This window comes from Atractosteus spatula, chromosome 20, assembly GCF_055471065.1.
Source record: "Atractosteus spatula isolate fAtrSpa1 chromosome 20, fAtrSpa1.hap1, whole genome shotgun sequence".
Taxonomy (NCBI): domain Eukaryota; kingdom Metazoa; phylum Chordata; class Actinopteri; order Semionotiformes; family Lepisosteidae; genus Atractosteus; species Atractosteus spatula.
The window spans coordinates 15,332,878-15,357,984 of record NC_142725.1 but is presented as its reverse complement, the minus strand read 5'-3'; the positions used below and the strand labels follow the sequence as shown (position 1 = coordinate 15,357,984).

Here is a 25,107-nt window from a genome sequence, read left to right as displayed (position 1 = left end):
TTAATTTAGAGCCCCAGACATCAAAGCTCACAGAAATAATATATGGAATATAATTTCACAACTTTGTCTGCTCACAAGGCTCCAACCATTTGAAGTCTCATTTCAATATTTTTACTGTATTTCCTAAGGCAACAGTTCCTCTGCTGACTCATTATTTAGTTTTAAACACTGGATAACTGCTGTGTTTTAGTCTCCCTTTGCTGTTGTTTAAAGCCTACAATTTCCTCTGTTAGGTTTTAGATTTCATTTACTTTGACGCTACCACACTCTCTAGAAAGAACACCTTTCTGAGAACTGAAATAATTAAGACAAGGGAAAGAAAAGGTTTGACAGCTTAGATGATGTCACCCAGGAGAATACGTATTGTGTCAGCTGAGTCCTTCATGACAGTGTGGTCTTTAAAGTATTGTTAAAAGTTCAAAGCTTCTCCAGTCCCAAAATGAAGGCATGTCCTACAATGCATGAAAAAATGCAAGACAGACCATTTCTTGATAAAGATCTGCTTAGGTCCATCACAATATTCTGTTCTGGGCTTTTGGTGAAGGAAGCAGTCTGCTGGTGAATAAAATCTGGGCTGTTTTAGCTTCTTTTCGGTTATTTTATCTCTATCATTGTAGTGAACGTTGCACACAGCTTTGCATACTACACATAAGCATATAAACAGTAGTTTAAAGAAAGCATCTCTGGAATCTTATCGATTTGCCCAAGGACTTATGAAGTATCCATCCGTATCCATGTGTTGACTTTCTAACGCCTACATTTGCTTCTTTCCTGGTTCTTTTGTTTTTGAAATGATTGCAGATGAGAGGAACTAAGAGGAATGCATCACTTCATTAAAGCAAGAGCCGTAAAAACAGAATTGCATCACTTAACGCCACTACTACCAACGCAAAAAACACCACCCACTTCGACCACCAACCACAAAAACCACCAGTATATTTCATTCCATCTTCTTATTGACACTTTGCCTTGGATTCCTAAGCAAAGCTCACCTGTCCTGCTGTTTTACAGTGGGCCAAACATGAGTTTACTTCTAACTAGTGAAATTTGACTTAAAACAATGCAAAGAAACACAGACCCGATTACTCATGAAATGAACAAGCAGAAGACACCCATAAAAATCGAGTAGCTCCGAAGGGGACAGATTTTTTAAGCAGTGCCGAGCAGAGCTGCTTTGACTGTCTTAAGCTGTATAAAAACATGCTTGACAGCTGTAGTATGGAGAAGTGGAGTTCCATTACCACATGATCCATTAAATCCTGACCCATCTCATTAATCGCCAGCAGCTGTAGTAAAAACAAGGCAGGAGGTCTTCCTTCGGATAAGGAAGCTTTGAGCATCTAACAGAACAGCTACTGAGGCTTGAAAATAGCACTTGTCATAAGGTAAGCTTTTAACATGTCAAGGTTTGCAGTAACAGCTTTGTTATTGTATTTATTTAGTGTTTTTTTTAGTTTGACCTGCCTTTTTTAGACTGTGGCAAACTGGAAACTGCTGTCTTATGAAAATCTGTGGTCTTCATGTCCATGTGCTGTTCTGACATCTAAAACTTACGTCCTCTACATCTATTGATGCCATGGCAATAGACTTGTGTTCCTTTTTTCAAAAAAAACCAACAACTAACAAATGCTTTGGTTAAATGTGAACTATAGTGCTTAACATGACAGCAAACCAGGAGCAGCAGCAGAAGGAGTTCTGTGTTACAAAGGACATCGTAATGTTTTTTTTGCCAATCACACAAATCTCACTGAAGCTCAGAATTTAGCCTTATTTTGATCAAGTGTTATATTTCTTAAGATCTGCCATTCTGCTAGCTCATATTAAGCAGAGCTATCCCATCACTGAGATTCAGTATTCTAAAGGCAGGGATATTAGGGGCACTTTTGGGAATAACTTTAATACCTTCTGCAGAGTCCACACATTATAAACTGTAGCTTAAAAGATATATACAGGGAAGCCCATATTAAAAGCTTTTGACTCTTGCTTAAGTCATTTCTTTTATCCTCTTGATGAGATCTCTGCAATGTTTGCCATCCTCTTCTTTCAGCAGCTCCTTTTTTCTTCCTTTGAGCCTCACAGAAGAAAAGTCTTCTTGGAGTGTGCCATCAAAGTTTTATTGCCGTAAATGTTAAACTTCTGATTGGCATTTTCAGGCTTCATCCCGCCCGGCTGCCGTAGATAAGAGCCGATTTCCAGCCAGAGTGAAAACTTCAGATGAATGCTTGCTCTTCTGGAAGGAGAGAGGGGGATGAAGGCGAAGTCGGGGTCCTCAGACAGCGTTCGCTGTGGAGTGAAGCGCTGTCTTAATACCTTGTCTGGAGGCTGCAGATAGGTTTGTTCCTCTGTGGCGAGTGACAGTGTCTCAAGGAGGTCCACAAAGCTTCCACAATGGATGCAAAAATCACTTAAAAACACCAGGAATATGAAAGCATTCTGTTGCATTACTGCAGCTTAATGGACCAACTCTGTGCAAAAATGTACCATTTCCTATTTATAGAATATGCAGTAGTCATGTATCTTTAATATAAAGGCAACATTTTTAAAGAAGTACCCACAGAACATATATTCTTTTTTTAGTCAATTGTATTGCCATACTTTGAATAATGATATCAGATGTACCGTTAAAAGTAATCTCCCCTTCCTGCTCTCTGTAAACCCTGTATGCAATCACTCATTCTCCCAATGTTATTACTACAGTAGTTTGGAAACATGATTATACAGTATGTAAGCATTATATTTGCAATGTCTTCTCAGCACATATTGCTTCAAGAACTAGTTATGTCAGGCACTGGAACATGAAAATATGAAATGCAAAAATATTTAAACAGCCCTGGAAACTCTGGTAAGCTAGTCTTTTACTTCAGTTTATTTTAGGCTTATAATTTATTATGCAGATTTACGCAGAACAGCAAAGCTGCTAACTAAAAAGAAGACACATACAGTATTGCTGAATTTCTTATTAATTTTGTCACCCTAATTTCAGGGTCAAATATTTTATAATTCATGGGGCAAGTGTAAGTGAATATAACTGTGGGAAAAAGGAGTTTAGATAAAAAAACACGAATGTTTTTTTTTGTCAAACTATAACTTGCAAACCATAACTATGTAAAGACAATAATGTATGAATTGCAATTCATTAAAGGGTATGGTTTGCACTGGGGGAGACATTCTGTGTTAGTAATACTGATACTATGTGAAAACACAAATTGATCCAAGCTTATCCCTCGTTATATGACAGATCTGGAAAATACAAATGATGAAGCAATGGAGTGGATAGGAGGATTATTTTATTCAACATGTTTGCAAACAAACTCGTAAGTGAACTGTGTATGGGCCATCCCTTAACCTACAGTAGATTCAGATAAGGACACCTTTATAAGAAGAAAAACAAACTACAGGAGAACATCCCACAGTGATATCACTTATCCACAAAGAGGAGTGTTCCAGTCACTCTAACATGAATGATGGAGAGTTTGCTACAAACTCCCTGTCCTCAGTATATTGATTAGAAGTGATTTCCTCCTCCCCTGGATCCACACAATCAGTTATGAATTTTGAACCCCTTACATGTGAAAATACAGAGGGATTTCTTCTGAAGCAATTGTATTCATGACTCAGTAACCTTCAACACTTTCTCTTGTTTGAAGTTGTATGTTTCTTAAGGGGAAGACTATTAAAAACATTTTTTATAACTCAGAAATAAATGCTTTGTGGATTCACTGCTTTACCCTTCTTACACACATGGTGGTCTTGTGCTATAAAACTGAATGGGATTAAAGTCTCCATTAGCTATTCACGTAGCTTCTAATTTATGCAAGTTAATAGATAGGATGGGAAAAAAACACCATCTCCTTCACCTTCCTGCTACTGTACATTTCTCCTTTCTTCAGTTTTCAGATGGCTAATATAAAATGTTTCTTAAATTTTAGGTGACTATCCTGGAATATCTTTAAAGGGAGATACCAATTTGCTGGTTATTCCTAAAGCTATACATAAGATAATGCCAATAATCAGCCTTTTAATAGCTGGTGAATATTTGGCTTTTCTGAAGTGGTATTTTTTAATGTTTATTCTGGAGAATTAGGGGACAGAGTTTTCCCCGCGCTTATAAAATCATAACTTTTTGTGATGCTTCAGCAGAACACTCATTTCGAGACCCGTTCTTCATTAGCCCCAGACTAAACAGATACATTGCCATAATATTGTACACACACTCATGAACACACACACACAACAAACGTAAGCATGACCGTGCACGTCTTTAAAATGTTCGTGGGCTGGCTGCCTATGGCAGAGAAAAAGCGGGCAGCGCGCGGGGGGTTAAGCGGTTCTGCGGTCCAGTCGGAGCGCGCCGGCTCGCGAAGAGAGCGCACCAGCTTTGCGCCAGCGCGCTGTAGTGCACTCACCGCGCTGCAACTGCGCCCTCTGCTACACGGACCGCCGCAGCCGCTCGGAAAATGGGAAACCAGGAGCGTCGACCTCTTCCAACTGTTCGTTTCCAGCGGGATGGGGCTGTAGAGACGCCGTTACTGTGAGCTGCCTGAATTTAAAGAAAAAAAAACCCACCAACAACCAGAACTGGAGAACTTTATCAGCCTGCAGAAATGGAGTATCTCACTTTGATTTTGTCAGCTGCGCTTTTTCTGTCCGTCCAGCGGAACAAGTTTACCAGGTACGGTTGGTGCAGTATTCTGTACGTGCGTGCGCGCCCGCAAAGTCTAAAACTACTTAAACAAAAAAAGATGCCTCGTGATTGAGAGTATAATACATTGTTTTGTACCTTACAACTAGACACGACACATAGTATCTTTTAGACTCCTTTCTAGTATGTTTCAATGCTTGTTTATTCCATGCCTGGTAACTCCTATGATTAGTTTCCCAGTGTACTACACGTGTAAAGTGTATTTGACGCGTTATTAATGACAACCGTTATTGGAGTACAACGGTGTCCTTGTCCTTAGCTCTGCCGCTTCACAGCTCTGGTGACCTGGGTTCGAATCCGGGCAGTGGCTCCTTCTGGGTGAAGTTTGCATGTTCACCCGTCGCACTAGAGACATGCTGGCTGGTTTATTTGGGCTCTCTGAATTGTCCCCGTGTGTGTGTGTGTTGATGTTGCCTGTCACAGACTGGAGTCCAGTCCAGGGTAAATCCTTTCTCCTTGTGTCTATCTGCCGGGGCGGGATTCGGCTCGCTGAAACGCGCTATAGCATGAGGGAGCCGTGGCTATAACATTATTGAGGTCAACTCTCACTGCAGCGTTTCCTGTTTCAGCACTTGAAAACTGAGAATTAAGAAATAAAATTCCAGCGCTGCCACTGGAATGTCTGTAGTGCTTGGTTCAGCATTTTGTCCCCTCGGTTTAAGCCGAGTTACTTCAAGTCTTTAAACATGGTTTGGGGATTAGAGAAAGGGTTTAGCGCCAGTACACGGCACTATACAAATGGAAATAAACAAATAAGCTACATTACATTCAGGAACCCATCTGCTGTAAGAGAGTTCCCCCCCAAAAAATCGTACAACCCCTACCCTGATTAAAAAGTCTAATCAAGACTTACCAACTGATGAATATCCACGGGCCACAATTATTATGAGCAAGTTCAACATTGGAACGTACTGTACACCGTGCGGGAACCAGTGCTGTTGCGGTATACTCAGAAAAAGAAATATTTATATATATATTCTTGTGTAGCTTTCTTTTTTCACACCTCGAATGCTCTCCAAAGGTGTCGGGGTTGGAATGCTGATACGGAGTTTATCTGTATTACCGTTCTGCTCTATATACAGTAAGGAGAGTAGAATGCAAATTATATAGAAGACTGACGATTTAACAACGTGTATAGTGCTGCTTCTGAGAGAAAAAAAAACATTGTCATTTGTGTTAGTGCTTTTTCTGTGGTCGGCAACGGAATACACAATTTACGGAGACGTAAGAGTAAGTCATTTGCACGAACAAATTGGGCTTGTTTTCTACCTATCCATCTGAAAACCGTATAAACCACCTGGAATTGATGAGATAGTTCATGAGATTTCGGAAATTTAACTGCAAAGTCTGCTGGTACAGTCATTTGACGTTTGTGAAAATGATGACTTGCCGAAATGCCGAAATGTGAGCACTCCCTTGTCTCTCTATATCACATATTCATATTGTGTACAGTATATTGCCTGAAAATAACATCACACTTCAAATCCTAAAATAAATCTCAGTACAGTCAGAGCGACGTGATGTTACAACAGTTTTCTGAAGGATTAAGTTGTGAGGAGTTATGTAAGTGGAGAGCGCAGCTACAGAGCTTCGCTTAAATTTGAAAAATGGTCACAGTCCAAAGATTCACCAGTGTCCGTTAGAAAAAAAAGTTCAGTGTTTATTTTTAAAGGCATTGTTCGCAAGGGTGTTGCAAAGGGGAAACGAAGAGAGCAGTGTTAAAAATAGAAGAAGAAAAAAGGTTTGCGCCTGGCTTGCGCTTAAATCTTTCTTCAGAGACAATTTAACAGAATCTAAGAATATCATATCTAATATTATATTTTAGATTTATATCTAATATAATAATAACACTAGCAAACCTCTTAATAAATACACCGTGGTTTTATAATTTGTAATATTTGTGTCAGATTGTTAACTATAGCAAAATGAACGATTTGACAAGGGAAAGTGGGAATTATAGTTTTGTAACGTCTCTGCAAACGTAAAAGATATTTTTAAGAGTAAAATATCTGAAGCAGAACTATTTCATTGTAATGGAAAAATGGAAAGAAAACCCATAAATTCAGGGAATGTTAATCATTAAAACATGTATGATAAAACCGATCTCTTCCCCGTGATGTGGATCTGCAGTGGTGCTGTCTGAGAAGAATAAAACCTCCCTGACTCTTAAAAGCTGAAAATCAGACTTCTGAACTAAGAAAATTAGGGACGCTTGATGAAATATTTGAATTCAAGAAAAAAAAACCTTAAAATGTAACTGGAAAATGAAAAGAGCCACGGTCATGTTTTTACCACACCTCATTTAAAACTGCGTTTATTGATCTACAGTACACGTTGTGGACTGTGTGGCTAACCTGAAAAACACCTACCGTGGATATGACTCGTTAAACTCTGTACATGCAGCAGGCCCTTCTCCAGCTGCTCTGAAGCAGGAAGTTTAGTTAGCTTTTCCCTCTTTACTTCAGCTCATGCGAAGGCGGTGCAGTGAGAGGTGTCCTTTTCCACTGACATTTCCTGTATCACAAGGGCCATCATCACCTCTTTTCCACGTCCCCATTTATTCCATCCATCAATACATTTTCTAATGTTCGAACATTTTCTTCGCATTCAGTGTCGGAGGAAAGCCGGAGCCTATCCCAGCAAGCAACAAGCGCAAGGCTGGGTACACCCTGGACGGGACACCTGTCCATCACAGGGCACACACCCAGACACAAACACACACTCACGCCTAGGAAGAAGAAGAAGTCAATCAACTTGCCTGTACAGTATGTCTTTGGTCTGTGGGAGGAAACCACAGTATCCAGAGAAAACCCATGTGAACATGTGAAACATACACAAGCTCCACACAGATAGCACCTCAGGTCCAGAATTTGAACCCAGACCTGAAATTCACCACCACATTGCCCTCCCTATTTCTTATTCATTTCAGCGTTATCCAAAGACTTACATTTTTACCAGTTTATACAACCGGGCATATTACTGGTGCAGTCTTAATGATATACTGTACCTTGCTCTGGCGCATTGGCTCAAGGGCATAACAGCAGTGCCCCACTGGGCATTTGAACCCTTGACCTTCTAGTTACCAGTCTAGTGCACTAACACACACGTCACACTGTTGCCACGTGTTGCTAACTCTCTAGACAAAGTAGTAGTTGAATAGTAGTTCCAGCATGCGTCAGCATGTGTAGGCTGCAAAGGAACAGGTAACGGGTTTATTCCTGCTGAACAGAAAAGAAAGGAAACACAACGTTTCAGCTGTGGACCCTTCTTCAGTGTATCAATAATTCAATATGATAAGGACAGTAATGGAGGTAACTGGGCATTTTGATTTTTTTTGCCCTGCGTGTAGATTTGCATTTATTCATATGCCAGATGGTTTGCACTGTATGTTGTGTCTCTTTTTGAAGATGCAGCAGGTCCTTCTTCAACTGTTTCTGAAGCAGGAACAGGTTTATTTAGGTTGTTGATAGGTTAATCGTCAAGCACATGCAGTCTCTCTGTTTCAGTGTTTCATTAAACTTAAAATACCCTGATATAAAATATTAGCAAAAGAAAATCAACTTACCAGAAATCCGAAAAATGGATTTCCACTTTATGTCACCTTTCAGTCTTTTGTTTTCTCCAGGGGCTTCCTGAAGAATTACGTTACTTAAAATACACTCAAGAGGAAAACTAACTGGAAACTTCACTTCACTTAGTTTTCTATAAATGGCTCTGGGTTCTAATAATTGCACCACTTTTATTATAAAAGATAAGAAACATCTTAGCTTTAGTGCATGTAGTTTAGTGACAGTTGTGATGTTGGGCTTAGTAAATGCCTCAAATCTTGATCCATTCTCAAAATAAATATAGTGTGTATATAAATATATAGAATAATATTCAGTTCAAACCTCACAGAAGGGGTGAGTTTGTACATTATGGTCTTCTTAATAGTTCATGAACTGTTTAGATCTTTTCACTGAAATCCTCTTGCAGATCATTTCCTTCTTTAATATCTCGATGTTCATTTCCTGGCACACAACAGATTCAACTTCTTGGAAAGTTTCCAGGGTCAGAGAGATTAGTGCTCAAATTGATTTTTAAGAAGCTGCACATGACATGCTTCAACATGCAGTATATAGACAGGGTTACAACAGGCACATGTACTTTATTGCAAAATGTTTTACATATATTAAAGGATTATAAAGAATGCTATGGATTGCTACTGTATATAGCAAAAATGTTTGGAGTTCTTCAAAAAACTCATCATCTATGGTAATGAACCAAACTAAACAGATCCCTAGACCTGTGATTCAAAATGTGCAGAAATTTTGCATATTCTACCCACATGGTTTATAGAATGTTTTTCTGTTGAAAACAGATAATTAGATTAACACTTAAATAAAGCTATAAAAAACATTTTAATTATATATATAAAACTAAACCTTCTATTTGACAAATATGGGAGGATTATTGCACTAGTACTAAATATGTATAGTTCAATGTGGTTTCTGTAATAACTGTGCACAATATTTTCAGAATGTTAAAAATTAAATACAGTAGGTTTTGATCAGACCATTTCTCTAGAGGCTTTAAATTTCTATTTTCATCTTTAGAATAATAGGCAAACAGGCAAAAAAGAGCAAAAAGGCTCTAGTGAAGTTATAACTCTTGTTCTGCTTAGAACTGTAGTGTGTCAGCTGTTCGACATGATTAAAAAATGTATCCTACTCTCTGAATATGTAATGTGTAATAACATCCAAGATGTGCTTTATTTTTCATATATAATATAAACATAGAATTGCATAGGTATGGTATAAACATATAGTTTCATGTTTTTAATTAAAAATACACCATAAAGTACTATGTGCCAAATAAATACTCAATAAATCATGCCATTACATTTTAAAACTTTTCAAATCCACATTAAACATTTATCTGCATCTATGAATATTTAATAAACATCTCATGGACTGCCAATAGCAGACTTTTTATATGTTAATTAAAAGCTTTGAAACAGCATCATTAATATGTTTGCCAAGCCAAGCTTACATATCTTTTAATCAAGGTGTAGTGACCCTTAAAAATATAGAGATAAAGACAGGGTTATTATGTCAAAGGTGACAAGGAGGTTTGCTTTGCAGTTGCCTAATTTAGATTTTTCTAGTAAATAATCTGAGTAGAAGTAGCAATACAATATGACCTACTTAGTCTTAGATCAGGCTAATATGACGATATAGGACAACTACAGGGTCTTCGTATTGGCACTGTAGCTTTTCTATGTAGTTAATGAAATATTTAGAAGACCATAGACGGCATATATTTGATATGATCATTGTATTAAGTATTAAAATCACAATTTCTTTTGGCTGCTTGAGTACTGTATCTCATTTTGGATCCCTCTCCTTTTTGTATTTTTTCAGTGTTATTTGCAGACTAATTTCAGTGAAAATGTTCCTTTAACAGTGGGACCTGATGCTAAGGGTTATTTAAGTATCCAAAAGCTACTTGCGTCAGACTTGTCATTATGTCATACATTGACACACTACAAAAAAGCGCCACTTTGTGTAAGGCTGAGGCAGTAAAACACAACTCAAACATCAAGTTCTATAAATATAAGATCGTGTTCTGTAACAATCGGAATGGCAGTGTAAGGAATTAAAGTTGTTTAGTGGGTTAAGTTATCCTATGCCAAGCTATTTCCAAAATTAGCAACTCATTTCCATGGCACTCAGGAGAATGTGTCTCTTAGGAAGCTTATACACAGATTTTTATGGGCATAGAGGAAGGCTTATTTAAATTGCTATTAGAAACTGTCACTGCTGTCCAACAACTGCTTCAGCAGGGAGCGAAATTGCCTATTTTGAAAATAAACATCACCCCATTCAGCTTTAAATGCATCTATGCTTTAATATAAGAGAAGGATTCCCAATGCATTTTCAGTAAAATTCTACTTGCATAATTTAGAAACATATTTTTAAAAATAAGACTTGTTTTAAAATTTAAAAATAATGTTTTTACTGTCTTCTTCCACTCATTGCTGTACTGTAATAATTCAATCATTTTTTATGTTCGGAGGGACATTGACAAACCCAAGAGAAATGAACAAGCTCAACATTCACACCTGTCGTGTTGTTAGCTTCTGTCTCCTTCCCACTGACTTCTTGTGGAAAGCCATGCTAATTCTGAATTAATGCCAGGGTACCAGGCAGTAGTGCTAAGTACTGGACTTAAAGACATGAGAATTGTATACAATTCTCAAGTGCAGAGTAACCTTCTTTATTTTTGCTGCTATTTGCTTAGCTTGATTGTTTTTCTTTCCCACCTCCCATTACTTTGGAATCACAAGTCTTAAATGAACTCAATGCTGCATCTTGTCCAGTCAAAATACAGGAAAATTCAGATTATAAATGAAGAGTGCCACTTGCTTGTCCAGATGGAATAACAGCAATCTGGTTATCCTTTGAGGTCTTCCATCCCGGTATTGATCAGATCTAATGATTAGCTTCTCAGATGTGATGATGTCAGATTACAAAGTTGCAAATGCTGCTGCCTAGGTTGCCAAATCTACCTGAATTGATCCTTGTATTACACCTCTTCTTTTTGATTCTTACAAGTAACACGATGTCCTTGAGGCATTGAATATAAGATGGTGGAACTAAAAAATTCCAGTTAATAAAATTAGACAATTAGACAAGACAGTGAGGAGCAAGCCAGTGCATGTAGCAGAGATGTTGCTGTGATGACTCATTTCACATGTCAAATCTGAACCAACAACAACAACAACAACAACAACAACTACTACTACTACTAATATTTATAGAACACCTTTCATCCCAAAGGACCCCAAAGTGCCATTGAAATGACCCAGGCTTTACAGCATACTGTAGTAAACACATAAGATTGTGCTCATGAGCAAAGCAAAATTATGAGATTGCACAGATTAGAAGAGATTCAGTATTGCAGTCCTGTTCCTAGGAAGGTCTTATGCTAACTAAAATGGGTAGGTGTATGCAATTTATAATGTTGTCAATCTGACAGCAGATGGTGTGTTTTGATGTTCACTACTAAACGTGTGCTGAAATCAATTCAGAAGCATCAATATCTTGGGACTATGACTCATGAAAACTGCCCTCTACCTTTCCCTCTTTCCTTTTGTTTTCCAATAACAAAAGCAAGCTGACTGTGTTTGAATTCCCTTGGGATGTGTCATGGTCCATTCAACATGCAGCTCAACCCACTGCACAGAACTGTGTGAAATACCTGAAATTGCTTCTAAGGCTTTTCAGTTGATAAGGAGAAACTTTATTTTAAATATTGCAGAGAAGTACCTGCCTTTTGTTTTTCAAGAGCTGGATAAGAACTCATGCAGGCTTCTTTGTTAACTGTAACATCTTAAAAGTTAGTTTTTAATTTCCTTAATTTAAGGAGAAATGGAGCCCCAGACTAGAATAGCATTGCCATCAGGTTCATCAGTATAATTGAAATGGTCGTAGTGTTAACTAAAAACTGGAATGTGACTCACTGTTAGAGACATTTCCATGATGTAATGGTTGTCATATTTTGAACATGCGATAGCCAGATATTGACATTTCCAATTCTATGAGATTCACAGAATATTGTAATGAAATATGCATCATGTGTGGATTTGTGTTACAAAGGTTATGTTTAATTACAATTTTGGCTCCAAATCCATATGTGGAAACAAGTAGAAGCAATTTGATCATTCTGAGCTGGAATTGGAAATCAGCACTTTGATATAATTGCTTTTAAAGGTGCTACTGTATATATAATAAAATATTTCATTATTGTTGTATAATTTAAAGAAATAAACACTATGCGCAATAGTTCCGAATGTTTTATAGGTGTCATGAGAATATACCTGTTTTCAGATCTCAGTTACGTGGTTCCTTCAGGGCAGAGCTGAGGAAGATGTTTTGACTTACGTCTGACCACAGAAATGTATTTGAAAACAATTGGTTAGTTAAAATGGCATGCATTGTCACAGGATTGCCCTGGGAGTATTCAGGCCTACCAGAATCCAAACTTAACTAAGTGAAAGCATGGCTCTAATTTTAAATAAGCAGTACAAATGCTAAATGTTTTCCTTGGAAGCATGTGGGCACGTTGGTTTGTCTGTCTTAAGTTTAATGAAACTTGCCAAATAACACTGATGGCCGCAGGCAGGCCTAGTTAATGGAATGCAGTTGCTTGCGCTGGCTTTTTGTTTTCTTGTTTGTTTTTAACCAAGGGGCTATGTTAAAAAAAAGCATCAAGCACTGCACTGAGCGTGCAGCCTCCTTTCTCCTCCCTCAGACAAGCAAGCAGAAAGGCTGCAGAAGCTTCACAGTAAAAGACCTCAGGACATGAGCTCAGCGGATCCCTCAATCACGTGTTTGTTCCTGCTAGTTTGTAAAGACCGTGGGGCAATATAAGGTCTTCTGAAAGCTCTGTGATTTTGTTTTGATTCATTTTCAGAACTGTTTGGTATATGATACATTATCCATAGGGATGTGTATGTATTTCACAGTGCAAGGCACAGTGTGCTGATTACAAGTCAGTCATCGATGACTTGTAATCATAGTCTCCTAATGCATAGTCTCCTTGTTCGTGTTTTTCTGAGAGTTTCCATGAAAATTCCACTTATTCAGAGTTCTGCAGAGCCCAGTGCACTTGGGCAGATTATCTCGATTAATGTCTCCTTGAACCAGATACGGATTAAGCTGATCGAATGAATCATAATCAGTCTAGTTATGTGCAGTGAGCCACAGACGAAAAGCAGCCACTCGAAAGCTTTTGTTTTTTTACTCTTTTTCCTTCAGCTCTCGATTTGAACTTGAAAAGAACTGCTTAGCCAGGAATGGCCCCGGCCAACTCCCCTCATAAAAAACAGAACAGAAGCTTTTTCCTGTATTTTCTGTTTCAAGAGGAAGTGAAAGTCAACAGGCAAGAACCTCCAGTAAGCAGAGGGAGCAGGATGGTCACATGCCCTCTAGGCCAACATCATCATACTCCTCTGTCTCTGTGCACAGGGGCTCAGCAAGTCTCACAAGAGCATAGCCAGGACCTCGTGCTTTTTGTATTCTTCAGTACACCTTCCTCTTCTCTACCATTGCCATTGCTTGACAACAATTACTTCAAACTCAAATTTCCAACAGATTGATGAACAATTCCAATGGAACTGATCCTCTTTATGTACAGTACAATAGCACAGTAGTAATGTTTTCATTTGAAATTTATAACTTTAGATGTTTGACCCGTTGTGGTTCTGAACATTAGAGATATTTTGTGTCACAACAGTTGGTACAGTACATATGGGAGGTGGCCAACAGCAGGAGCACATGCTCTCCAGGTAGTGTCTTGGAGTTGTATAATTATGGACCGTGATAACTACTAGTGAGTATTGCACACCTCAGGTGCTTTTATTAGTCAAGTTTAATTTAAATCACTCTAAAATTATATTCTTATACTTTTATTCTATATTCTCTCCCTTCACCCTGAAGAATTTTCTGACTAATACTCTGGGATCTTTATATCATCTTTTGTCCTCGTCTAATGTTGAACTAACCTAGCAGCCGATGGGTGAACAACTGCTTGCAGTGTCACTGGGGGAGGGGGGGAGGTTGCCCTCTTGTGGATAAACTAAATTGTGCTTTTGATTTCCTCTCTCTCTTAACCTCCAATTATATTTCTTTCACTAATGCAGACATCTTTACTGGCAGTCTGCATCTTTCATTTTGGGAATGCACTGAACCATAGCAACTACCATGTGCCAGGACAATTGAGCGTTGAGTAACTTTAGGAGAGATGTCATTAACCCCAGGGACAAGTACAGTTTAATTCCAGTTTAATTCCACACTAAAAGGTAGAAAAAAAAGCTGTGAGCAGATGTGTGGAGGAATGAAGGAAGGAACAGGAATGTTAGGAGATATATCTATGTATATTAACAAATACAGGTTAAACAGTGTATTTTTCTTTAATGAAGGAGAAAATTAACCTTTTTCAGCGACAAAACCCTATAAAGTATTTTCTGAAATACTTTGCACTTCTGAAAATGTTTTTTTTTATAAATTTAGAGTTTTAAGGTTTAATTTTATCTGCAGAATTTGTTGCAAATGCTCTCCTATCTGCTGATCCTGTATATACAGTACTTCTCCCTAGGTCACCTCTTTAACCTTTCATGTTTTGAAAGCCACCGATCTTACTAAATCGAGCGCAAGCAGGGTTTTTTTGTTAGTGTGATGAATAGGTTTGAAAAAAGCTACAACACACATGTTCATCATACTGTACGTGTCTTGTACCTGGAAATTTAAAAGAAAGAATGTATCTTTATTGTGTCATATCACAGGCTTCATATCTTTGTTTCTTTAGGGCGATGATGAGTGATATTGGAGACTATGTAGGTACAGACATTGAAATATCCTGGTTACCTAATCTGGATGATTTAATGAAGGGGTATGCACGTAATTTTCGTCCTGGGATAGGAGGTGAGTATGAGATCTATTGCTCGTAATCATTGGATCACATTTCATCATCTTACATTTCCAGTCATTCTTAGCATAACTGCTGAAGTAAGGACTTTTCATAGAAATTATGACTGAAATGTAGCATAGCTTGTTTTCATTTAAGATAATAAAATGTTCTGATCTGAATATTCAACAGCTGTTTTTTTCAGTTTCAGTGCAAAACAGGGACTCATTGCAACAAGCAGTATTAATTCCTAAAAATAAAAAAAGTTATTTCTCATTAAGTTAAGGCATGTGAAATACTGTACGTGTGCGGAATAGTGAAGCAATAGTTTCAACCCATAACAGATGTTTTTGCTCATTAATTGCACAAATACGGATATAATGTCTACTCTTGTGTCTACAAAATCACCTAATGGCCTAAAGGCCTTGACATTAGTGTAGTAATAACAGTTCAAATGTTTTAGTAGCAAACCTTGCTAAGAATGGCTGCCAAATGTAAATCATCCAATGGCCACAGCTGTAGATCGCTCAATCTCACAGCTTAACTCAGGTCAGATGAGCTGCAAATGTCTGACTGAACGGACCACAAATACAGTATATAGTATATTTCAGTGAAGATAATTGCAATACAGGTGGGCACACTACTATAGAATGTTTCTTCCACAACTTACCAGCTGTTGCCTGTCTTGGTGTCTAGCCCTCATAATCCTTTGAAAATCTGAAAGTTTTAAAAATGATTTAGCCTTAAAATGATTCAGCCTTGATATTAAAGAAGTATGAAATATCAAAACAGTCACTGGAAAAAATTGTGAATCCATTCTATTGTGAGACCCCAAAACACTATTTACGACATTAACCATGACCTAAACCAATAAAGCCCTCTATTGTAAAAAAAGCGTAGAGTATTGACCACATCTGTGTCTGTCTGACACAGAATGAAAGTGTGAACTACAAATGAATGTTTTGAGTTTGTGGTTTTCTACTAGACGAGGTGGGGCTTTTGGTGGAGGGGTGATTTTATGGAGTTTGACAGAATTCACTGAAGGTCAGGTTTGGTTGTCAACAGAGATAATCAGACTGAGGAAATAAAGTTTCTCGTTTGTATTTTTTTTAAGTAAAAAAAACAGGTATCTGCTTAAGTTTTGCTTGGTCTGTCTGCTTTTATCTCTGATAAATGTATATTAATATAGATCTATCAATAAATTGTTAAATACGTTCTGGAGTGTATTCTTAAAACGATTTATAAACGTAAACGTACAGCTGGAGGCAAAATGTGCTTGCTACTCCAGAAAGAGGAGAGAATGATGTACTGCTGAATCCCTAAAAATACAATGTGTTTAAAAAAATATTAACTTAGGGTAGCAGACAACATTATGTAGCTGGTGACTGAGCACTTTCAATGGTAGGCACTAAATCTTAACATGTGAAAAAGGCTTTCTTTGTAGCTCTTATGAATTAGTCTGGATTTAACCACAAATTTGAAACAAAGAATTATTCTGCTTTAAAACCTTCTTAATATTTCAGCTCAAAGTCATGACACTTTCATCATATTTTCAGCAAGAATATTATATCCTTGGCAATGCTTCTTCGTAAATAAATTATGCCTTGTCGGGATGCTCTTTATAAAGTGGCTGCTCAAGTCAGTGTTTTACAGGAACTGAAGAACATCCGTACAGCCAAGTGTTAACTACACCGCTCGTGTACAAACATGTTCCAATGCAGATTTCATGCTGAAAAGGGTAACATTGTTATCCCCCTCTCTTACAAATAGGCTATTTTGAATAAAATATTTTGCTGTATACACATTAATGCTAAAAGTATATTAACAAAATCAAGAGATTCTGCTGTATCCTTTGGAAGAAGAAATTAAAGTGTCTACTTTGAGCAGAAGTGCAGTATGACATTAACTTTGTTATTGCACAATCGGGCATGGGATAGTTTAGCCATGAATATGGGTTTAGGAGATGGCCATGAGAAAAAATGATGACATTAGAAATCACCGCATATTTTTATAGCTTTGGGCACTTGTGTCTTTAACAGTCTGCATCTGCTGGTGTGTAATTGAACAGCAGTGATTTCCAAGGCTAACTGACCAAACAGTGAACCACAAGGAATCTGGAAAATAATGTCTGTGGTCCAAAAAAGGATGTTGTTCTGTATATCTTAGATCTCACATAAAAAAGGGTTTGTCTTTGCTGTTAACAAAACCTAAGTAATGTGAGTAAATATAATAAAAAACATAATGATTAGATTGCTGTTAAGATGGTCAAGAATCTGACAAGAACAGCTATAAAATGTTGGCTTTGCTCATATTGCTCTCCCATATGGGGAAGAATGGCATTTTTTGCTTCGGTGCTTTGTTTTGTTTCTTTGTAAATTGTTTTTCAACAGGTCCTCCAGTGAACGTAGCCATGGCTATAGAAGTAGCCAGTATCGATCACATCTCAGAAGCAAACATGGTAATGTGTCTTTTTTAGAGTACTGTTGCTCTAGAGGGTGCTGAAGTTCCACAGGTAGCAGCGGAACCAATGTCGGAAGTAGAAAAATAATGCACCTTTGTTGATCGTACATCTACAGTTCAGTAGTCATTACAGAAACCCTCTGCCAGCCCTACAGTGGCACAATGGCTATCCAAGAACAGGAAACAATAGCAATACAATTACTGTTATCGTCAGGTATAAGTATATTAATCAAGTATAAAGTTCCTTCTAGTATGATGGAAGAGTATGCAAAAACAGAGTTTCTATTTTTCTGACCTAATGACAGTGTCTATCTTTCTTTTGAAAGAGTACACAATGACAGTTTCTGTGTTCCTCTTGAAGGAGTACACGATGACAGTGTCTATCTTTCTTTTGAAGGATTACATGATGACAGTGTCTATGTTCCTCTTGAAGGAGTACACGATGACAGTGTTTCTGCGTCAGAGTTGGAGGGATGACCGTCTCTCATACAACCACACCAACAAGACGCTTGGCCTGGACAGCCGATTCGTCGACAAGCTGTGGCTCCCAGACACTTTCATCGTCAACGCCAAATCCGCCTGGTTTCACGACGTCACAGTGGAGAACAAGCTGATCCGCCTGCAGCCTGACGGAGTTATCCTGTACAGCATCCGGTATGGTTGGCAAACATGGGGTTTTAATCAGTCGTCACCATTAATGGTAATTTCAGCTGTATACTCAAATGAAACTAAATATTTAGATAAGGGCCAAATTCGTATTGCAATACTAACATTAACATTTTAAATGCCTCTTGATTTTCACATACTGTACATTCTAATTGTCTGTTCAAGGACAAGCACCTTTGGTATTATTTAAAAATGCCTCTTTTTCAGAATTACCTCAACAGTGGCATGTGACATGGATCTTACCAAATATCCCATGGATGAACAGGAATGCATGCTGGAGCTGGAGAGCTGTGAGTTTCAATCTTTCATGACTGTCTGCTCCCTGTCTGAATCTCTGGACAATATGCCGAGCGCAAAACATCACCAGACAAAAAAATGAAACGCTCATTTCTACCTTGCTTCTTGTAAGAGTTGGCAATTTGAAGTAGAGCTGCTCTTTTTGTGATCTTATCTTCAAGCATGAAAACAAAATTAGAAACATAGGATTTGGATTGTAAATGTGTAGAACAGTACGGAAGTGTTATTGTTCTTTTCTGCATAGTGCTCCCTGTGCTCCAGAGTAAATTTAACCAAGCCAGTATCAAGTTCTATGGGTGTGAGATGTTCAGATCAAATGAATTCAAATTAAACATGCATCTTTTTAATATTTCTAATAAAGGACTGCTTTCATAAACCTTTTTCTTATTCCAGATGGTTACTCTTCTGAGGACATTGTGTATCACTGGTCCGAGAGTCAAGCTCATATACATGGGCTGGATAAACTGGAACTGTCCCAGTTCACCATTACCGACTACAGATTTGACACAGAGATGATGAACTTTAAATCAGGTACAGTATGATCAGGAGACTGCTTGTGGAATGACAGGGGAATGGAGTCCTTCTCTACTCCTTTAACGCAAGGGAATAATTACTCATCGTTAATGTTGGAGCTTGGAAACAGAAGGCTTGAATTCTAATGTCTTTTTTTCAAAGTTATAACATGGCAATCAAGCCATGATACCCAATGGTGCCATGCCAGCATGGTAGACTATGGATGTCATGCAGGGAGGCCAATTCACATGTTGGAAAATCTCACGTGTTCCAGCTAAGAGTCAATGACACTCAATGCAGTGCACCTGATAAAACACGAGTGTCTCATACAGTAAGTGTTACACACATGCCTTTCACTCGGTCTCTTGTCAATGCCTCAGCTGGTCGCTTTCCCCGGCTGAGTCTATGTTTCCAGTTACGGCGGAATCGGGGAGTGTACATCATCCAGTCCTATGTGCCTTCCATACTGTTGGTTGCCATGTCGTGGGTTTCCTTCTGGATCAGCCAATCAGCAGTGCCTGCAAGGGTGTCATTAGGTGGGTGAGCGTGGAGTTTTGCAATGATTTCGATTCATGATTTTTGAATTCATGACTTTTCCATAATTATATATGAGCAAACTTTTGAAAGTATACCGATGACATATTAAAGTAGAACATGAACAATGAAGAGGATGCTCTACAAATCAATTTCATATGCAGATTTAATATTTATATTTATAATTTAATATTAGAGACTCTGGGAGATTATTTGTACACATACTGTATACTGCAGGACTTACTGTAAAGAAGAATGAAGGAAAAGGATGGAGAATAATGAAACACAATAAAAGAAGTGAGTGGACTGGTTGAAAATGGTATTGTGCAATTTCTAAAAGACATTTATACAGAACATATAAAGAGATTCCTACAAAGGTTTGTTACAAAAAACACCAAAATTAAAATGTCTCAGCTTTACTGCTGAAATATTGTACATATGTTGTAAAATACTGTTAGAAAATAGAAAAAATATTTGTATTTAAGAAGTAGTCATTTCCATAACTGGGACCTAAAGCTGTGTCTTCTATTGTAAAATACTTTCATATTCACCATTCTACTGCTTGTGTTTTCTCCAGGGATCACAACAGTCCTCACCATGACCACTCTGATGGTCAGCGCACGCTCCTCTCTCCCCAGAGCCTCTGCCATCAAAGCCCTGGACGTCTACTTCTGGATCTGCTACGTCTTCGTATTCGCGGCCCTGGTGGAGTATGCCTTCGCCCACTACAACGCCGACTACATGAGGAAGCAGAGGGAGAAAATCAGAGCCAACAAAATGGCAACAGAGGTGAGGACGGGACGAATCTGGGACAACACTGAGATGAAGGGGCAGTCCAGGGCAGTGGTTTGGGCGAATTATTTTACTAGAATTGCTCCAGTTCACCCAACTTTATATGTGGGCTCCTGCTGTGGTGGGGGTATCTCTGATATGAGCCCCCAGGGAGGAATCATGAACCCTCGGTTCCCTTTACAAAAACTATTGTGCCACGGAATGACAAAACAGCAAATGGACTTGCTTGTTTTATCTGAGAAATATTAATAACCAATGTTAGTGTTTGGAAATCACAAGTCTTCTGGTGTAAACATCCACTTTGAAGAGACTTATTCACAGATGTAATCAGAAGAAAAGCAGAAGAATAATCACTAGAGTGACTTTGAAGAAAAGTATTGCAGTCTGTTGTCTGTGCAATTTCCTGTTCAGAATTGTCAGCTTCTATGACAGGACTGCAGATACAGGAAAAAAAATTCCATACAGCCTCCTGCTGTCTCTACATTAGATTATACCAGAAAAAATAGCATCTCTGAACCACAGAGAAATCCCCTGAGGTCATACTTAATTTGTAAAAATAACCGTTTCCATTAATTCTTCTCCGTGTAATGTATAGATTTTTATTTCTAGTTGCAAGGTTAGAAAATTACCTTAAATGTTATAGTAATCAATCATCTGTGGCATGTTCTTGTGAAAATTTGAATATTTACTGTATTTACTGAAACACACAAAACTATATATGCTGGCTACATATATATATGCGCCCACTCTGCGGTCTGTGTGGGCCCTAGTGCCCTGGTATAGTGGCGGGGACACTATACTGTACTGGGCGCTGTCTTTCGGAATGAGACATTAAACTGAGGTCCTGACTCTCAGTGGTCATTAAAGATCCCTTGGCATTTCTTGATAAGAGTAGGGAGTTATCCCTGTGTCTGGGCCAAATTTCCCCCCTCGGCCTTTACCGTGGCCTCTAAATTTTCCCCTGTATGATTGGCTTGCACTGGCCCTGAGATGGACTGGCGCCCTGTCCAGGGTGTACCCTGCCTTGTGCTCGTTGCTTGCCGGGTAGGCTTCGGCTTCCCGCGACACCGTATGGTATAAAGCGGTTTGGCAAATGACATTATATATCTGTGTATACAGATATGACAGGAAACATATTGCTCTGAAAGGAAAGATGGAGAAAAGGGAAAAGCACAGATTTATTTATAGTAAAAAAAGAAAAAGATGATAAGCTGTGAAAATGAAGTTTAATTCAGTAATAAATAGTGACTAGCAATAATTTTGTAGGTGCCTTGTCTTTTCAGTCTGACTCGTATGATGGTGGTGATGAATACAGGAGGATACAGGATAATCTGAACCTTATGAATGAACAAGTACAAGTCTGAGGGTGTAAAATGGCCTTTCTTAATTTTTTCTTCTTCCCCTTCCCAGTCCATTGTGAAGAAAGGCAAGCAAGCCATGGTCCTCTTCTCCCTGTCGGTAACGGGGATGAACCAGGGCTTGCTCGTTTCCAACCGGCAGAAGCGCGCGCAGAGGGCTCCTGGCGTTCCCTGCGGCGCGGACGAGGCAGAGAACGGGAAGACAAAGGGTAAGAAGCAGGAGGGGGGCGAGGAGAAAAAGAGCAGCCTGAAGTCGGTGTTCAAACCCATCGATGCGGACACCATCGATATCTACGCCAGGGCGGTCTTCCCAGCAGCCTTTGCGGCGGTCAATGTCATCTACTGGGTGGCTTACACCATGTGAGCAGGAGTGCCACATGGACTACGTGCATGGCGTACCTTGACAATGGCTGCCGGTAGCTCTTGAACGCTGTGATTCACAAGGGATTTGTCCCCTCAAGTTCCAAAGACGAGTTCAAGATAAGATAGGTACCCCAGCACTAAAAACGATGGATTATTCCTTGTGGAACAGAAATCCCCCCCCCCACACACAGGTTAGTCCTGTGTCATCCTGTGCAACAAGGGGAACTGGAAGGAAAGAGTTCTTGGACAGTAGCCACGTCTGCCATATTGCACTCTACAGTACATTCTGGTCAGCTCTGTGTCTGTGGTTCAATACTTCAGTTCACATCCTCAAGGCCTTCATCGGTTGCTTTTGTATCTGTGTCCGCGCTTGTTTACCCTGAGCAAATTAAATAACCCCTCAACAGGGAGACAGGAGGAGACGGCCACCCTTCTATTTGCATAGACAAAAAGTAGTACCGGTACAATCGAAACAGCAACTGCAAGATCAAGAGAACAGCGCAATGCCAGTCATACTGTATAACACATGATAAGTCATCCTGCATGCTAATACTCTCTCTTTAACGTTTACCTTCAATGCACTCATACTGTCTTTTGGTCTCGTTTTTATTACGCTAAGTTTATTACATGGGATATCTTATAACATCCTGTCAATCTCTCTGTTTGCAGAACATTAAAAGCAATTCTTTGATCACCTGTATCTGTCCCCTTTGTCACATAATTTCTGCATTGACGTAAAGGTTGATCTTTTCTTTGAAGATGCTTTTTATAAAGACTCTTGTTTCAAATGCAGGTTGAGCCCTATTGCTCAGTCATCCCTGAACTGAATCTTTTCTATTTCATAATATAGCTTAATACGTGAGCAAGTTATATTATACTTTGTGAGAAATGAATTGCATTACTCCAATGAGATACTGTTTTGATAACTCACATTACCCAATAATATGGTGTGAAACCAAGTGTTATGATGGATACAGCATAAATGATATTATAAGAGTAGATGACTTGTGTCTAGTTGAAAACAATGTTTGTCATTATTCTGATGTTATTCATACAAAAATTAAATAAAAGCCTACATTTCTGTTAATTTCATATTATCTGTGTTGTGTAAATGATAGCATCAAACTTGAAGTCAAAAACAGATTTGTAGATTAGCAATTAATTAAATTATTAATATGCTTCCAGGTTGCAGTCAGTGTAGATTAATTTGTTATACTGCATGAAAGCTAAAGTTATATGCTGTTCACGGGCCTGAACGTAACAGAACTAATTTATTTTTTAGTTAATACATGTCCCTGAAATCAAATCTTTTTCTTCTTATCTGAGGTGCATGTTAAAAACATTTACATGCACCTCAGATGTCTTAAATGTTTTATCTTGTGCACATTGCTGAGACTGGGCATGTCTTGGGTGGGTTAAGGAACAACACTGATATTTTTGAAAAAGGTCCCTCTGTTTTCTGCTCTTCGTCATCTGAGATAACTTTGTTTTCCACTGTTTGAAAGACAGAACGAAGGCTGGTATATGAGATGACCATTTCAAAGCAGGAACCTTTATCTACAACCATTCATTCCCAGTGACAGAGACTTCACATGACTTCCTTCAGACAGAGGAGGTCCAGATTTGAGGAGTTTATCATGTCCATCCCTGACCATATCTTTTCAACTTTGCATTAACCTTTATAACAGTGTATACACCCTTCCATGCAGTTAAAGTTTGTCCACCCCCCCCTTAACAGTAATCTTTAAAAGCTGCGAGCTCGGCAATCACATTGAAAGAATGGGGGTTGGCATGCTGTCTTTGTAACAATGATGAACTAAAGCTGGACGAAACAGTTTCTGCAGGCGAAACTGAACAGATCTATCACTGTGGGAAGAACCTAATTAGGAAACAAGGAGCTGCAACTTGCAGTTGTGAAGGGAACATCCAAGCATTTGGTAAGTGAATTTACAATCTGTGGGGCACTGCTTTTATGTGAGAGTAAAGGGTCTTTATTTTTATAAGGCTAGAAAACAGTGTCATGCCTTTCAAATGAAGTTCTTTTGCGAATCCTATTACACATGCAACCATAACAAAGCATTACAATAAGGTATCAAGATAAAAAATGAGATTTCTTTAAAGCACAAGTCTCCTTCAATTAAACCCTGAAGCAATGTAGAAAAAAGCATGATTTTAGCATATTAAATATTTGTTTCAAGAACAAAACATGTAAAAACTAAAGGAATGGGGTGTATAGAATATCTAGAGTTCAATTTTAAGTTAATAAAGATACATTAAATCTGACAATTATAGGGTAAAGGAATTGTTGTTGACTCCCAATTATGGCTATGTACTTACAAACTGCACACAGTGTTGCATTTCTATGCTTTGAAAATTGTATATCAGAATATTGGATTTGAATATTACTACAGCGTAAATGTTCTTGAAAAGCAGTTTTTGGCTGTTTTGTTCATGGTAGTGGGATCAGACTTTAAACTACAATGAAATAAAAAGTTGATAACACACACAGATCCATCTTATTCCATCATCCATCGTATTGGATCATAATTAACAAGTTCTCTTATCCAAACTAAGAAATCACATTCGTGTTCTTGTTTCTTTACACTTCCTAAATTATGTTCTTTTTATCTAAAACATTGTTTTCTTTCCAGATAAAAATGAAACTGTTATTTGGACAAACATCTTAAAGGTTTAGGCAAGTGAACAAATGCCTGTGTTGATAGGTTGGCCATATCCTAGACATTTTGCATTATTCTGTTCTTTTAGAGTTCTTTGAATTGTTTGCTATTCTATTACACTCTGTGTTTTTCCTTCTTCATTTTGAAACCTACTGTATATTGCCTTTTTATCGAGTTGTTAAACAGAAGTTCAGGAGCAGATTAAATTGGAAATCTTGCACTTTCCCTCTCTTCTGTATAAATATTTTTGCTGCTAAGCCTCTTTTAGTCCCCCTCCCTCCACCCCATCTTCACT

The 25,107-nt window shown here is 38.3% G+C and overlaps 1 protein-coding gene across 1 annotated transcript; it reads left to right on the top strand.

Annotated features, from left to right (window-relative positions):
• Positions 1–4,287: 4,287 nt before the first annotated feature.
• Positions 4,288–23,225, top strand: gabrd (gamma-aminobutyric acid type A receptor subunit delta). Its single transcript, XM_088937862.1, has 9 exons — positions 4,288–4,672; positions 15,053–15,168; positions 17,542–17,609; positions 18,045–18,265; positions 18,485–18,567; positions 18,968–19,105; positions 19,468–19,623; positions 20,199–20,410; positions 21,824–23,225. The coding sequence occupies exons 1-9, from the start codon at positions 4,605–4,607 to the stop codon at positions 22,133–22,135; spliced, it is 1,374 nt and encodes a 457-aa protein (XP_088793988.1). The 5' UTR covers positions 4,288–4,604; the 3' UTR covers positions 22,136–23,225.
• Positions 23,226–25,107: the final 1,882 nt, after the last annotated feature.

Bases quoted from the DNA above. Each gene is read 5' to 3' on its own strand.
- gabrd (XM_088937862.1), top strand. From the start codon at position 4,605: ATGGAGTATCTCACTTTGATTTTGTCAGCTGCGCTTTTTCTGTCCGTC. The intron at 15,169-17,541 runs GTGAGTATGAGA...GTTTTTCAACAG, and splicing joins TTTTCGTCCTGGGATAGGAG to GTCCTCCAGTGAACGTAGCC. The intron at 17,610-18,044 runs GTAATGTGTCTT...TTCCTCTTGAAG, and splicing joins ACATCTCAGAAGCAAACATG to GAGTACACGATGACAGTGTT.